Below are 12,947 nucleotides of genomic sequence, written 5' to 3' on the forward strand. Positions count from 1 at the left end.
ATTCTTAGTAATAGGGTTCTGGGGACACATCTGAAGATATCTAAGGCTAAATATTATGCACATATCTGTCCATATACTCCTATTCAATCCAGGATCTAAATTAGAGAGTAAATTGCTTTTCACATTAAATATTACTTGCATAGGCTTTTTAATCTACACAAAATAAAGACTTGCCGTATTCTAACAAGTTGGTGATACTGTGCCACCTCTTGTATTTGTCTGTCAGCTTAGTAAAATATGAAAGTCAACCTCACCTGATCTTTTCTTTATTCATCCTTTCATCTCTTGGGGTTTATTTTCTTCTTTATTCATTTGGTCTTACAAGCGTTGTTATGTTTAATAAGGTGCTTCTACCCAGATAGCTAGAAAATCCTTTTAGAAAAATCCAATTAACACTGTTTCACAGTTTTGATCTCCCAATGCCAATACACCTTTTGCATTTTCCATGTAGTCATTCTCTTTCCACGCATGCCTTAAAATAGGTCATTGGTGTTTACATCAGCAGCAGTTTTAGACATCACACAGTAGCGCTGCCACTTCTGCTGATCACTGCAGCATTCCTTCTGAACTAACAGTTCCTCATCCACCCTATCATTATCCTATAAAATCCTCATTAGGACTTATTTCACCATCACTGTCTCTGTTATTTCCCCCCATCTTTCTACAGATCTTTATCTTTCACCACAAATGTTCCCCTAATTCCCAAGCGTGTTTTAAGTGTTATATCAATCTGTGTTGTTCCCATTGTGTTAGCCCCTATTCTTCCCTCCAGTAGTCCTAGACAGGTTAGTTGCAACTTCAGTGTTGTCCTGCCCCCAGCCCCGTCAGCTTACTTATGATTTTCAGCAGAATTTGGACCTCGTCCTTTCCAGAGAAAGATGTTTGGCTCCAATTATGAGATACTTTCTTGCCCATGTACAGCCCATACAGATGAGAGATTCAAGCCTTCAATTTCTAATTTTCTTTATTCTCTGTGCTGCTTACCAGCAGGTGCTGCTAGGAAAATCAACGACAGCTCCACATATGGAGCAGCTGCAGGACTGAGCCTTTAATGAGTCTTTTCCATTTCTAATTTTTACAAGCCAGTTCTAGCAGCAATCTAAAATAAATGATACATACTGATAATGAAACTGATGCAACTGAACATTACTAGCAAATGGAAGGATTTAGAAAAAGGAGGAAAAGACAAAAAAACCTGCCTTGTACAAAGCAAGTCAGTGTACATTACCATACAGGAGTCAATAATTTCCTCTCTATAACTCACCCTTGACGAACGTACCACTGGCATTTAAAAGACTTCAAAATTACACTAGATATGTGATTTTACAGCATGATCACATCTGAATTGGGCCCAGAGATTTCCCCTGGCAGGTTTAGAAAATGTCCAGGATGACAGTTGACAAGAATATATTATAGTCATACTTAAACAGAACAGATCACTTTAATTTCATAGAACGGTTTGGGTTGAAAGGGACCTTAAAGACAACCTAGTTCCAACCTCCCTGCCATGGGTAGGGACACCTTCCACTAGATCAGGTTGCTGGAAGTCCCATCCAACTCTGTTCTCACTGTGTGTTGATAGAAGATAATTTCTAGCTAGAGGAGCATCATTTTAAAATGCAATTACATTACAAAAATAGACTGTTTCAGGATTCAGTACCTTTTTGAAGTTTCATGCTAGATTTACGTTTGCTTATAATGGTGTAAAGCATCACTAACTTCACTGCAGTACCAGAATAACTGGAAACAGCTAACACTGCTCTTTCCCTTCCCAATAAATTACCTTTATATATTGGGGAAGAGTTATTTTCAAACAGCAGATATACATTCAAGTGTGACTGCATGCCTCATCTGAGGGTTTACTTTACCTTTTGTGTGATTTTTCAAGTGAAGCTATTCTCAACTTTGCCAAATTCTCCAAATAGCACGTAGCATAATATATTTATGTAGAGTCTGTCTCTTGGGCAAGCTGAAGCAGTGGAAATTGCCCAGAGAAAATTGAAACCCTGATAATTGATTTTGCTAGCTCTTAAAGTTTCAAAAGACTTGAATCTTTCCAAGAATAAATCAAAAACTGTTCAGTAGCAGAGCATAGGGATTCCCTTCAGATTCTTGCAGTGGTTTCCATGCTAAAATTCAGAAATTATATTCTTAGCGATGTAGATTAAGAATTAAATTATTTGCTTAAAATAGTTAAGTCAGTTGCCTACTGGGGTTTTTTGTGTCAGCTAATTTGATTGCGTTATTAACTGCCATTGGTAGCCAGGATCTTTGAGCTGTAGAAGAAAAAGACCTGGCAAACATTAGGTATATGACAAACCCTTCAGGCCATAAAATCTTATTAGAAGGCAAATCACAACCTTCCAACCCTTTTGAGATTGATTTGGAGCTAGGAAATCTGTAGAAAATTGATGCAGTGTGGAACACCTGCTTTGTATATACAAATAAATGCAATTATATTACTCCCCCACACATTTTTTTTTTTACATTGACACAGGACTAAACAAGAGAGAAATGATTCACAAGAGGCCACCATGCAAAATGTCTTGTTGGTCCAGGTGTTTATGACATTTCTATGGAAGTAAATTAAGCCCAGTGGAGATTAGTCTTGACAAACTTTTCATTGGGACAGCATAGGACTCTCACAATATCAGTTCAGTCATAGCTGCCAATGGCAGAAGAACACTGCCAGATTCAACAAGCTTCTGATTTCTAGACCACTGCTCACATGTGAACATGTTTCTGTGTCCGAAGACCCTTTATGAGGGCTCTTTCTAAATTCTAATTATGTGGATTATGTTATAGGCATTTCTAAATCCTTCATAGACACTGTACTTTCATTATATATTTTACATGCCTGCTTTTTACTGTATATTATCATATTGCATGTATGTTATATTATTATGTAATGACAAGAATATATTATAGTCATACTTAAACAGAACAGATCACTTTAATTTCATAGAACGGTTTGGGTTGAAAGGGACCTTAAAGACAACCTAGTTCCAACCTCCCTGCCATGGGTAGGGACACCTTCCACTAGATCAGGTTGCTGGAAGTCCCATCCAACCTAGTCTTCAATACTTCCAGGGATGGGGTATCTACGGCTTCTCTGGGCAACCTGTTCCAGTGACTCACCAACCTCACAGTAAAGAATTTCTTGCTCGTATCTAATTTAAACCTAACATCTCTCAGTTTGAAGTCATTACCTCTTGTCCTACCACTATCTGCCCATGTAAAAAGTCACTGTCCCTCATTTTTATAAGCCCCCTTTAGGTACTTGAAGGTGCTATAAGGTCTCCCCAGAACCTTCTCTTCTCTGGGCTGAACAACCTGAACTCTCTTAGCATTTTTTCACAGGAGAGGTGCTCCAGCTACCTGGTCATTTTTATGGCCCTGCTGTGGACTTGCTCCAACAGGTCCACATCTTTCTTGTGCTGAGGACCCCGCAGCTGGATGCAGTACTCCAGGTGGGGTCTCATGAGAGCAGAGTAAAGAATCACCTCCGTCAACATGCTGGCCATGCTTCTTTTGATGCAACCCAGGATGTGATTGGCCTTCCAATTATATTTCTAATATAATTGACTGAAATAACAGCATTACAGGAAATGGTTCTGCCCAGGTGCAATATAATATGAAAAACCTGTATCTTTCATAAAATAAATCACAAACTGTTCAGCAGGAAAACCGTGAAAGTTCCTGCAAAAGAATAAAAAAATGGTGCTCTCACTGATACAGATCTGGCATTGAAGTAGCAGACCATGGCAGTCCACTAAAGTCTGCATCGCTGTGTGTGACAAGACTGGGAACGATTGTCTCCAGATTTTCTTCTGCTGCTGGCAGGCAGGGTCTCATGGAGCAGAGCAGCTACAATTTGGGTGGAAGAAGAATTAAGGCTTGCTATAGCTTGTGGTGAAAAAGAAACCCTCAAAACTTTTTCAAGTGGTTTTAACCAACGCAGTATTGCCTTCAGAGAGAGACTGCGTTTTTTAAAGCCCTTGAGCATTTGAGAGAGAGACTCTAAACATGAACCACTGCTCTTTTACCTAAACCTTCCTATGGGACACAAAAAGAATACACAAAACTCCCAAAAGCAACATTAGCACTGGAGGAAGGGAGGAGAGCAGGGAGCATCAGCAGGTGAGACCTGAATCTTGTAATTGAGGAAAATGGCCTAGACAAAGAAAGGAAAAAGTACGTCAGAGAAAGATAGGAAGAAAATCCAAAAGCTTCAGTAGCCTTGACTTAATGGTGAACTTATCCTTCTGTTTGGTAAGGCTGAACACATTGAATGTTATATAGAGCAAATGATAAATATAAGTGGAAATTTTTTCCTCCCTGGGAAGCCTATATCTTCAGTAGATTTATGCTGCTACTCAATATGCTTAACTCAGAAACAGACAGTTTCTCTGTAACATGCCTAATGATCTTTGTGTAAATACCACTAAGCAACAAAGAGAGTGTAGAGTTATTGATATGCAATCCAGTTCACAGCTGAACACACCTGTAAAATAAATTCAGCTTTGTTACTGCAAATTCTCAAGGAGTCATCTAGCTTTAATGTAACAAAGGTGCATTTCTCCTCTTTCTCATGTATTAGAGAAAGATTTCTTTCTCTTCCCCTAAATAGGGACATGAAATGCTGAAAGTATTGCAAAAGCAGAAACCTCAGAAACAGTGCAGATTTCACAGAGAGCATTTTCAGTCAGCTCTCTCCTCAGTTTGCCAGATGCAAGTCTGAGTGCCAGTCAGTTGGTTGTCCTCAGCACGTAAATTGCCTATGTGGTAGTTTCAACACACTCCTCTAAATTTCTCTGTCTGAGTTTCACTTTCGATTCCTAAGGTGGTTATTTCAACTCACAGGCCAAAATCCATCAGATCCCTTTCATCTTCTGAAGCTACACCCACATACTCCCCACAAACTCAGGAACATAGAATTTGTCTGCCCCTTTCTATTTCCTGACTCTACCAGAGACTGTTCTATGTAGTTGCTTATTTAGGAACAACTCAGAATATGTAGCTTTGTACTACAAACTAATTTTTATAATGATGATCCCAACTAATTTCCTGTTATCAGTACACGTTGATGTGTCAGGGACATGACCAAATTCCCAGTACCCAGTGAATCCCAGCATGTCATTTGAGCTGTGATAAGGGTTTTGTGTGCATGCTGTCAGGCTGTTGAAAAAATGAGCTGACATGTAATAGCTATACCCCCAGTGAAAGAAAGAAAAGCTGAATGTGCCTTGCCTTGTGTTTGCCAAGGAGTTTGGATATGCTGGAGTAACTTTCTGCATCCCAGCTGTTATTTGGCTCCTTGGTAGCTCAGTTGTGCATTTTGATCTCAGAGCTGCTTTTATTTCAACAGAGAAATGAACAGGGGACTGAAACAGGAGAATTCTCCAATCAGATCAGGAGGAGCATGAAGAGCCCACACAAACTCTCTTATCTTCACTGGTATTCTGCTCTCTCACGCTTCCCTGTCACAAACATCCCCAGAGCTTTATCTTCTCTCAAAACACGTCCAGCCAGTTTCCAACTCTCTCCACAAGATTTGCTGCAGAAGCCCCTGGCCTTGCAAGCTCCTTTTCATTACTCTTAAATCTGTGACTTCCTTTGGACCACCACTGAACCACCATCAGTGTCTGAATAAGACTATAAGAACTGATTTTCCCTTAAGCCGCAATGCCCACACATGCCCAGACTCTAGGAGCTGCCTTTTCCAAGCAGAGAAATAAGACTAAGGAGAAACCACTCCAAGTGTGAACTTTTTGTCCCATAGACTCTGCCTCCACAAATATAACAAGACCTTTAGTCCTCTCCAGTGAAAGTCTGAGATGCTGGTAACGTATGGGCTATTTCTGAACCGGTACTTCTTGATACCGAGCTGTGCAGTACTGTTTTCTCTTACATGCCTTGTAAATCAGGCATGAAACATTTCTGGTTCCTCTAGTGCCATGGTTCAGTTTGAAGGCTTACTCCAAATCATTGTAGTATACATGTGTTTTTCCATATATTGTTGTTCTGAGCCTTATTTTTTTTTCACTGCAGACCAAGTCCAGTTTCTCTTCCATAGCCCTGGCTGCCACTTCCAGCACCAGCCTATCATTTCTCCGTTGTTTGCATATCTGCGTATTAAACTGGCCTACGTCTCCTTCTAGGGAGTGGGCGGCAGATGGTCCGTGGGTGATCTGGCATCTCAAGATGCTGCCTGAGTGGCTTGTGGGTCACAGAAGCGGGAAATAATGGTAGCTGCATAACCAGTGTGCAGCTGAGCTCCCTGCGGAGCACCCTGCTTGTTTGTGTCAACAACTTTGGGCCAAACTGAGCTGGCAGGGTAACATGCAGAAAGTGGGTAAGGCAGCTTACCTTGACAGCAATAAGAGCACTTGTTTGGGAGCTGCTAGGATCAGGGGGGCAGCTACACCACCCTACTCCATTAGCATTGCTGCCTCAATGGGAGAAGCTGGTCAATTCACTGGAGGAGCACCATGATGGCCAGTGCTGGAGCACTTGTTCCATGAGGAGAGGTTGGGGGAAGTGGGATGTTCAGCCTGGAGAAGAGCCAGCTTTGGAGGAGATTATCAAAAGACAGAGTTAGGCTCTTCATACAGGTGTAAAGTGGGAGGACAAGAGGCAAAAGGCACAATCTGGAACAAGGGAAGTTAAGGCTAGGTAAAGAGAAACTTTCACCACCATGACAGTCAGGCAGAACAGGCTTCCCAGAGACGTCATGCAGTCTCTGTCTGTGGAGGTTTGTAAGACTAATATAAAGCCCTGAGAGACCTGGTCTGAGATCACAGATGAGCTTACTTTAAGCAAGAGGTTGAACTAGAGGCTTCCTGTGGTCCCTTCCAGCCAGCGAGTCTGTGATTAAGAATCAATCTGTTTTTAACAAATCCTGCCCAAATCCCAGGTTGCAAAGGGTAGTCACAGCTGGGAGTTCACATTATGGAATGCCATCCCAGTGTTTGCAATACAGACAGAAAAATTCAACCAATTTTGACCAATCCATAGTCAATACAGACAAATTTCACACCACACAACAAGTCAAGCAGTTGAGGGATTAAGACTTAAATTTGAAGGGCAGCAACTGTGTAAGTATCCTTCCTTTATTTTCTCTTTCAGAGGGCTCGAGTCTCTAACCTCTTGTGCTATCTCTGTGGGAGCAGGGAACAGCCAACATAGCTAGCTTACGCTGCCAGCCAGCAGGCAGCTTCCCTGTGCACCTATCAGAGACTGTTCCCTACAAAGTGTGCACTCAGTCCCTGCAGTGCTTGCTCCTGCTGTGTCACTCTGTCCTTCCCTCCTCGTTTGGTCTTCCCATCCCTCTTCCCTCGGTGGCAAGATTACAGAGGCAGTGTCCTGTTGCTGGTGTGCCCTTGTCTGAGACTTCTGCTTGATTTTTTTTTTCTCTGCTCAGCTCTTCTCTTTGCTCTGGTAAGTTAGATGAACAGCTTCCTTACAGTCATTGCTTGGTGGCATGGTGCAAGGGCTTTAATGTGAGTACTTCCCTCTTGGATTGTCAGCACACATTTTCTAGGAATAGCCTTAAAAGCCTGGGCACCATGTGACACCTGAGGAAAATGGGCAAGTATCTAGGGTTGTTGGTGAAATTAAGAAGTGCTTCTTTTAAGAGTGATCAAAAAATTTTGAGATTATTTTGGTAGAGCTTGCCTTGAAGTGAGACAAGGGGCCACGGCTACTTTGCTACAACAGTAAGTGATCAAGACTCAGGTGCTGAACATGAGGTGAGGCAGGGGACTTCAGAAAGTCTCTGAGTCTGCTTCTGAGCCTGTATGGAAACCTACCATGAAACCTCCAAACTTTTGTTCGGTTTTGTACTAGAAAATTGTGTATAAATCATAAAGCTATTCATATGTAGTATGTAGCTGGCTTTATCATCAGTTTTTGAAGTAATACATAGGGTGGTGTCTAGACTGTAAAAAGGTACTTGTATTTTTCTGGAGAGTAACTGGAGCTACAGTAGTGTGGGCCATTCCAGAGTTTAATGTTTTCTGCTTTGACATGTTACTGTAGTTCAATCTAGTGTTATGTCAAGGTAAGAATTCTGATTTTATCAGCATATGTTCACTGCAAACATACAAGTGTATGCAAAGCTTTGTTTTAGAGAATTGTGTGAATATGTGAATTTTGAGCATAAAGTGCTGAGTACCCATCCCATTACCCATTTTAGAAATGCTTAAAATAGCTCCTGGCTGCAGAGCAGGTGCCATGTGTCCTTCTGCTGGATACATGAGGAGGCAAAAGCTAAATATAGAACAGTTTGTAAAACCTCTAGAAGTTCAAACTGCAAGAAGGAAAGGGGGAAACAAATTCCATGAAAAGGAAGGGAAAGCACACTGTCTAACAAAGATAAACAAAATTCTGTGACAGTCTTTAAGACAACCTGAAAAAAAAACTAAGAAGAAAACATTTAATTTTTGCCTTATTCATGCCAGGAGTGTGCCTGGGTAGCAGTGTTGGCTCCAGCAGTGCGAGGTGGGCTGGTGCAGCCCAGCATGGGAACAGCTGCCCCAGCAGCAGAGGGATGGCTGTTGCAGCTCTGCTAAATCAGTCATTGACTCTTGCCTACTGACCTTTTACTTTGGAAATACCGGCTGTTGTCAAAGCGCAGTGAAGGCAAGTCGTGCTGCAAATGTGAAATATTAAGGGATATGATCAGAGACAAACAAACTCAGCATGTAACGAGACTGATCTGAGTAGCACATCTTTTGCTGTTGCCTCTGAGTGCAGCTGCGGCTGTGCTGTGTGCTTAGCTATTCTGAGAGCTCCATTGCTCTCCTGGGTTTTCCCAAGTTTTTAAAAGAGGAAGGAGGAGAATGCAGAAGAGTCTTTGTCACAGAGGTGAGGCAGCAACACCCTCTGGCTCTTGAGGGTATTTCCCATTGGAGAAGAGGAGGGCCACAGTGACTATCTGTAGAGGCAGCAACCATAAGTGTCTGGGGTCAAGTTTCCATCCAAAGCACCAGGGCCAAGAAAGGTGCTGATCTCAGAGCTGTGGAACAGGTCCAGAATTTGGGAATGCAAGAGGAAAAGAATAAACAAGATGCAACCGTCAGACTCACTCAGATAACTGGTCAGTCCTCCCCTTTGCCATAAAACAGGATAAGGCTGTGTTGGAAATTTAGGTACCTGGAGGCAACAGTAATGGTAGTAGGAGTTGCAAAACTCAAGAGGTAGGTAGTCTAAAATTAGGCAGGTCTGAGAAACCAAAGAATTCCTCTTCTGGACTCAGTCACCTAATTTTTAGGCATTACTGTGTCTATGATAATATAGAATGTAAACAATTTGGGTCTTGGTGAAATTGGCACTGGAAGTCTTTTATGGCCTGATAAGGCAGAATTCCTTATCTGCATCAAGCTTAAACAGGCTGGAGCATGAGGAGAACCAGGGCCAAATGCAGTAAAATCTCCCAGCGTCAAAGGCTGTAAGCAGGCAGCTCTCAGCAGATGAGAGCTGCCCTGTCTCCCTCAAAATAAACTCCATGACACTGTGGAAGCTGTTGTGCAAAAGAAGGTACAGAAGTCTTCACAGGCATTGTGTTTGGGCTGGAAAGAATTTATCAGACCTCTGGTTTAGCCTGAAGAAGAACAAAGTAAAACATTTGGATATTTATTTGTGTGAGTAAACACAATCTCTGGTATGACCCAGCAGGTGGGCATCCTTGGGTGAAAGGTTAATTGCTGGATGTTTATGGGGTTCCTGCCTGCTTACCGTTCTGGGCTTGTGGACAGGACCTCAGAGGATGCACATTGCTATGGTTTCAGAGACTGATTATAACTAATCTCCTTCTAGCTAGGAATGTATGTTACGGATGATTTCCTGCAAGGCCAGCTTGTAAACATCTTGATTCTAAAAATCCAGTTTCTCTTTCATTCACCCATGCTTTTCCCTTATTACTGAGCAACACCATGCATAGATCGATTGTTGATTTAAAGCCTACTGTATTTGCAGGCATACTTCGTGTTTAATGTAAGAGGAAACCTTTAGCCAGACAGTGCTGCTCCATGAGAGTTGAAGTTGGGAGCTGGGAGGCACCTAAGGGAGAGAGTCGGGGTGTGGTGAGAACATCAGTTTGTGCCTTCTTACAAAGAGAGGGAGATAGTCAGAAGAGAAGTTCATGTTTGGAAATGGAACATTTTGCAATCCTGTTCTCCTTCTGTGATGAACATATTAAAAAAACAGAGAGTTTTGTTCTGCCTAAATAAGAGCTGGTGATCTTGGGTTTTCTAGCTGATTGGTTCCAACTGCCAATTAGCTCAAATTAATGATTACAATTGTAAATACTAGACTGAATATGTCAGAGATAACCACATACTTTGTGGAGCTTCTAGCTTAGCATTTACAATACTCTCAGTGACCATGAATTATCTGGCAATCAATTAGCCCTAGTTAAAAAAAAGATCATAAACTGTAGGCTAATATTCATGCTATCTGGAATTATTTACCTAAATTGCATACATAAGGTCTAATGTTTCAGTGTAAGTTAGATTCAATATGACATCAAATCAGACAGATATAATCATTTACAATCATTTTGCAGTGATATCATGACAATGCCACAAGGAGGACAGAATGGAATGCAACTGTCTGAAGGGTCTGTGAGACGAGGTCCAGACAACTGCCTAAGCCATTTCTTCTGGCAAGTTGTACCTGTGGGAGGACTGCAGGGGCATGGATTTATAGCTATGAGTTTTCAAGCACATCCTGAGCCCCACTCAAAATTTTCAATTATTTGCTTGAGAGATGATAACTCATTTGACTATCTTATCTGCAACCCTAGTCATATAGAAAATCAAATCTTGAAAAACGTTGCTTTAGCGATGGCCATCACTGCACTTGCAAACATCACTTTGACTGGGGAGAGTTTAATAACAAACATCAAGTCATTTATTACAGTAAATGACATCTCTCTTATCATATACCACCTTTGGCCATGCTAGTTTACAATTTTGAAAGCTGAAGAAATTTAGACACTATAGAAAATATATGTTACATCCTGCATGAACAGGGAACAAAATGCTTCCCAGTTAGCTCCATGTTTTCAAAGCAAGTTGTCTTTTAAAAAATAAGAAAGGAACTGCTTCAGATGCTAGAACAGAACCAACCAAACAAGCTTCTTCCTCTCTTCCTTCCCCACGGGCACCATTGTAAATCATATCATTAAAGAGAGGAACAAAAATCAGCCTGAAGAAGACCGAGAAAGGGCTCATGATTGAAAAGAGTATAGTCTGCAGTCAAACAGAAGAAGAGGCTAGTTGCAGAGCAAGGCCCACCTGTGCACCCCCTCTGCACTACTTCTTGAGGGCAACACGGTGCCAGCAGCTCTGCTGGCACTCTGAGAGGGAAGGAGCCTTCTCTACACTGAGTTTTTTAGCTACATACAGCTTCTACTGGCCCACACCTTGCAGAAGCTGGGAGCAGGTGCCCAGGATGCTCTTGCTGACACCCTCATTGCCAGGCTCTGGGTAAACTGGAGCAGGCTCTGAAGAAACACAGGTGTGTTTGGGACTCTGTATTTGCCTGGCTCACTGCAGCTGCTCAGAGACATGAGAAATCAAAAGCTTCCCTTTGCAAACTGGGAATAAATTAGCTGAAATGCATCCTGGAAAACACCATGGACTATCAAACCATGTTATGTCTGGTTGGTTTTATTTCACTGTGATTTATTCTTATTTTTGTAGTTTGTCAAACAAGATGTCAGCATCATGCAGCAAGTACAAGAGAAGGGTGGATTAGAGCTGTTTATCTTATTCTTTGCTGTTATTGTGACAGTACCAAACCAGGTCTCTTGTACATCAAGCACCATGCTGGGCTTTCCAAGGGCACAGCAAAATTTTCAGTGCACCAATTTAATTTAAAATATTTTTCATGATTATTGACTTAACATGTGCTGACAGGGGAAAAATAGAAAATGAAACTAATGCAGCTCTGAAGTGAAGCTGCCTATATCGGTAGCCAGCGTTGCAGGTAAACAGATCAAGAAAAGTAAATATGTGGTAAATGGTGTGCAGGGAGGAAAATGGTATAAGTGACTCAGGTGTCATTTCATCTGTCATTGCTGGCAATGGGAATAGGAGGTTTTCCATTTTCAAGTGATAGATTTGGGTAGGTTTTTCTCTTGGAAAGTATATAATTTGCTTTTCTCCTTGCAGGCAAATCACCTTGGTTATTTATTTAAGTGTGATATATTTATCAAGCAAGAGCTAATGGATGAGATGCCATTCCAAATTTCACACAAAATCACTCACATGCTGGCCAAGCTTTGGGAACAGTTCGATGACTAATTCTGTGTGCTTTTAAGTCAACCCTCCATTTGTTTGCTGTCAGGTACTGCATTAGGAATGGAGAATGACCAGTCTCCGACATCACCTGAGCAGGATACCCAGGGGCAGAGTGGGGACAAACCTGCCCCTGGCTTGGTGTCCCCTGCTCCAGCCTCCATAGAGCAGCCAAGTGCTGGGCCCGAAGAAGCCACGTGTGACATCTCAGAGGAGTTGAGCCGGCAGCTGGAGGACATCATTAAAACCTACGGGTCTGCCACGAGCCTGATGGAGAAGGAAAACACTTCTACAGGAACTGAAAAGCCTAAGAAGGGAGAGCAAGGCATCTTGGAGGATGCAGAGTATGAAGATGGAAATGAGGAGAGTGAGAAAGAGAAGCTGGCTCCTGGGGATGCTTGCAGAGCAAAGGAGCCCAGCGGCAACAAGGAGCAAAAGCTGGAGAAGAAAATCCTGAAAGGACTAGGCAAGTATTTACATACACAGCCCTTCTGCAAACACAAGTAAGAACTCCCTTGCTCTTTTCCATTTTAAGTCTCTGTCATGGATAATAGGAACCTTCAGTTACCACTGAAAATTACAGTGACCATTACAACTTTTCTCTAACTAATAATTTTTTTTTGGCATTACCCAACATGTAGA

At 41.9% G+C, this 12,947-nt stretch overlaps 1 protein-coding gene across 2 annotated transcripts in view; it reads left to right on the forward strand.

The window, feature by feature from the left end:
- The first annotated feature begins 7,247 nt into the window (after nucleotides 1-7,247).
- Nucleotides 7,248-12,947, forward strand: part of TXLNB (taxilin beta) — a 35,828-nt gene continuing 30,128 nt past the window's right edge. For both annotated transcript variants that reach the window (XM_032681626.1, XM_032681627.1), the window contains exons 1-2: nucleotides 7,248-7,440; nucleotides 12,355-12,771. In XM_032681626.1, coding sequence (XP_032537517.1) covers nucleotides 12,369-12,771 — 403 coding nt within the window. In that variant the 5' untranslated portion in view covers nucleotides 7,248-7,440; nucleotides 12,355-12,368. The remainder of the gene's footprint in view (nucleotides 7,441-12,354; nucleotides 12,772-12,947) is intronic.

This window comes from Chiroxiphia lanceolata, chromosome 3, assembly GCF_009829145.1.
Source record: "Chiroxiphia lanceolata isolate bChiLan1 chromosome 3, bChiLan1.pri, whole genome shotgun sequence".
NCBI lineage: Eukaryota > Metazoa > Chordata > Aves > Passeriformes > Pipridae > Chiroxiphia > Chiroxiphia lanceolata.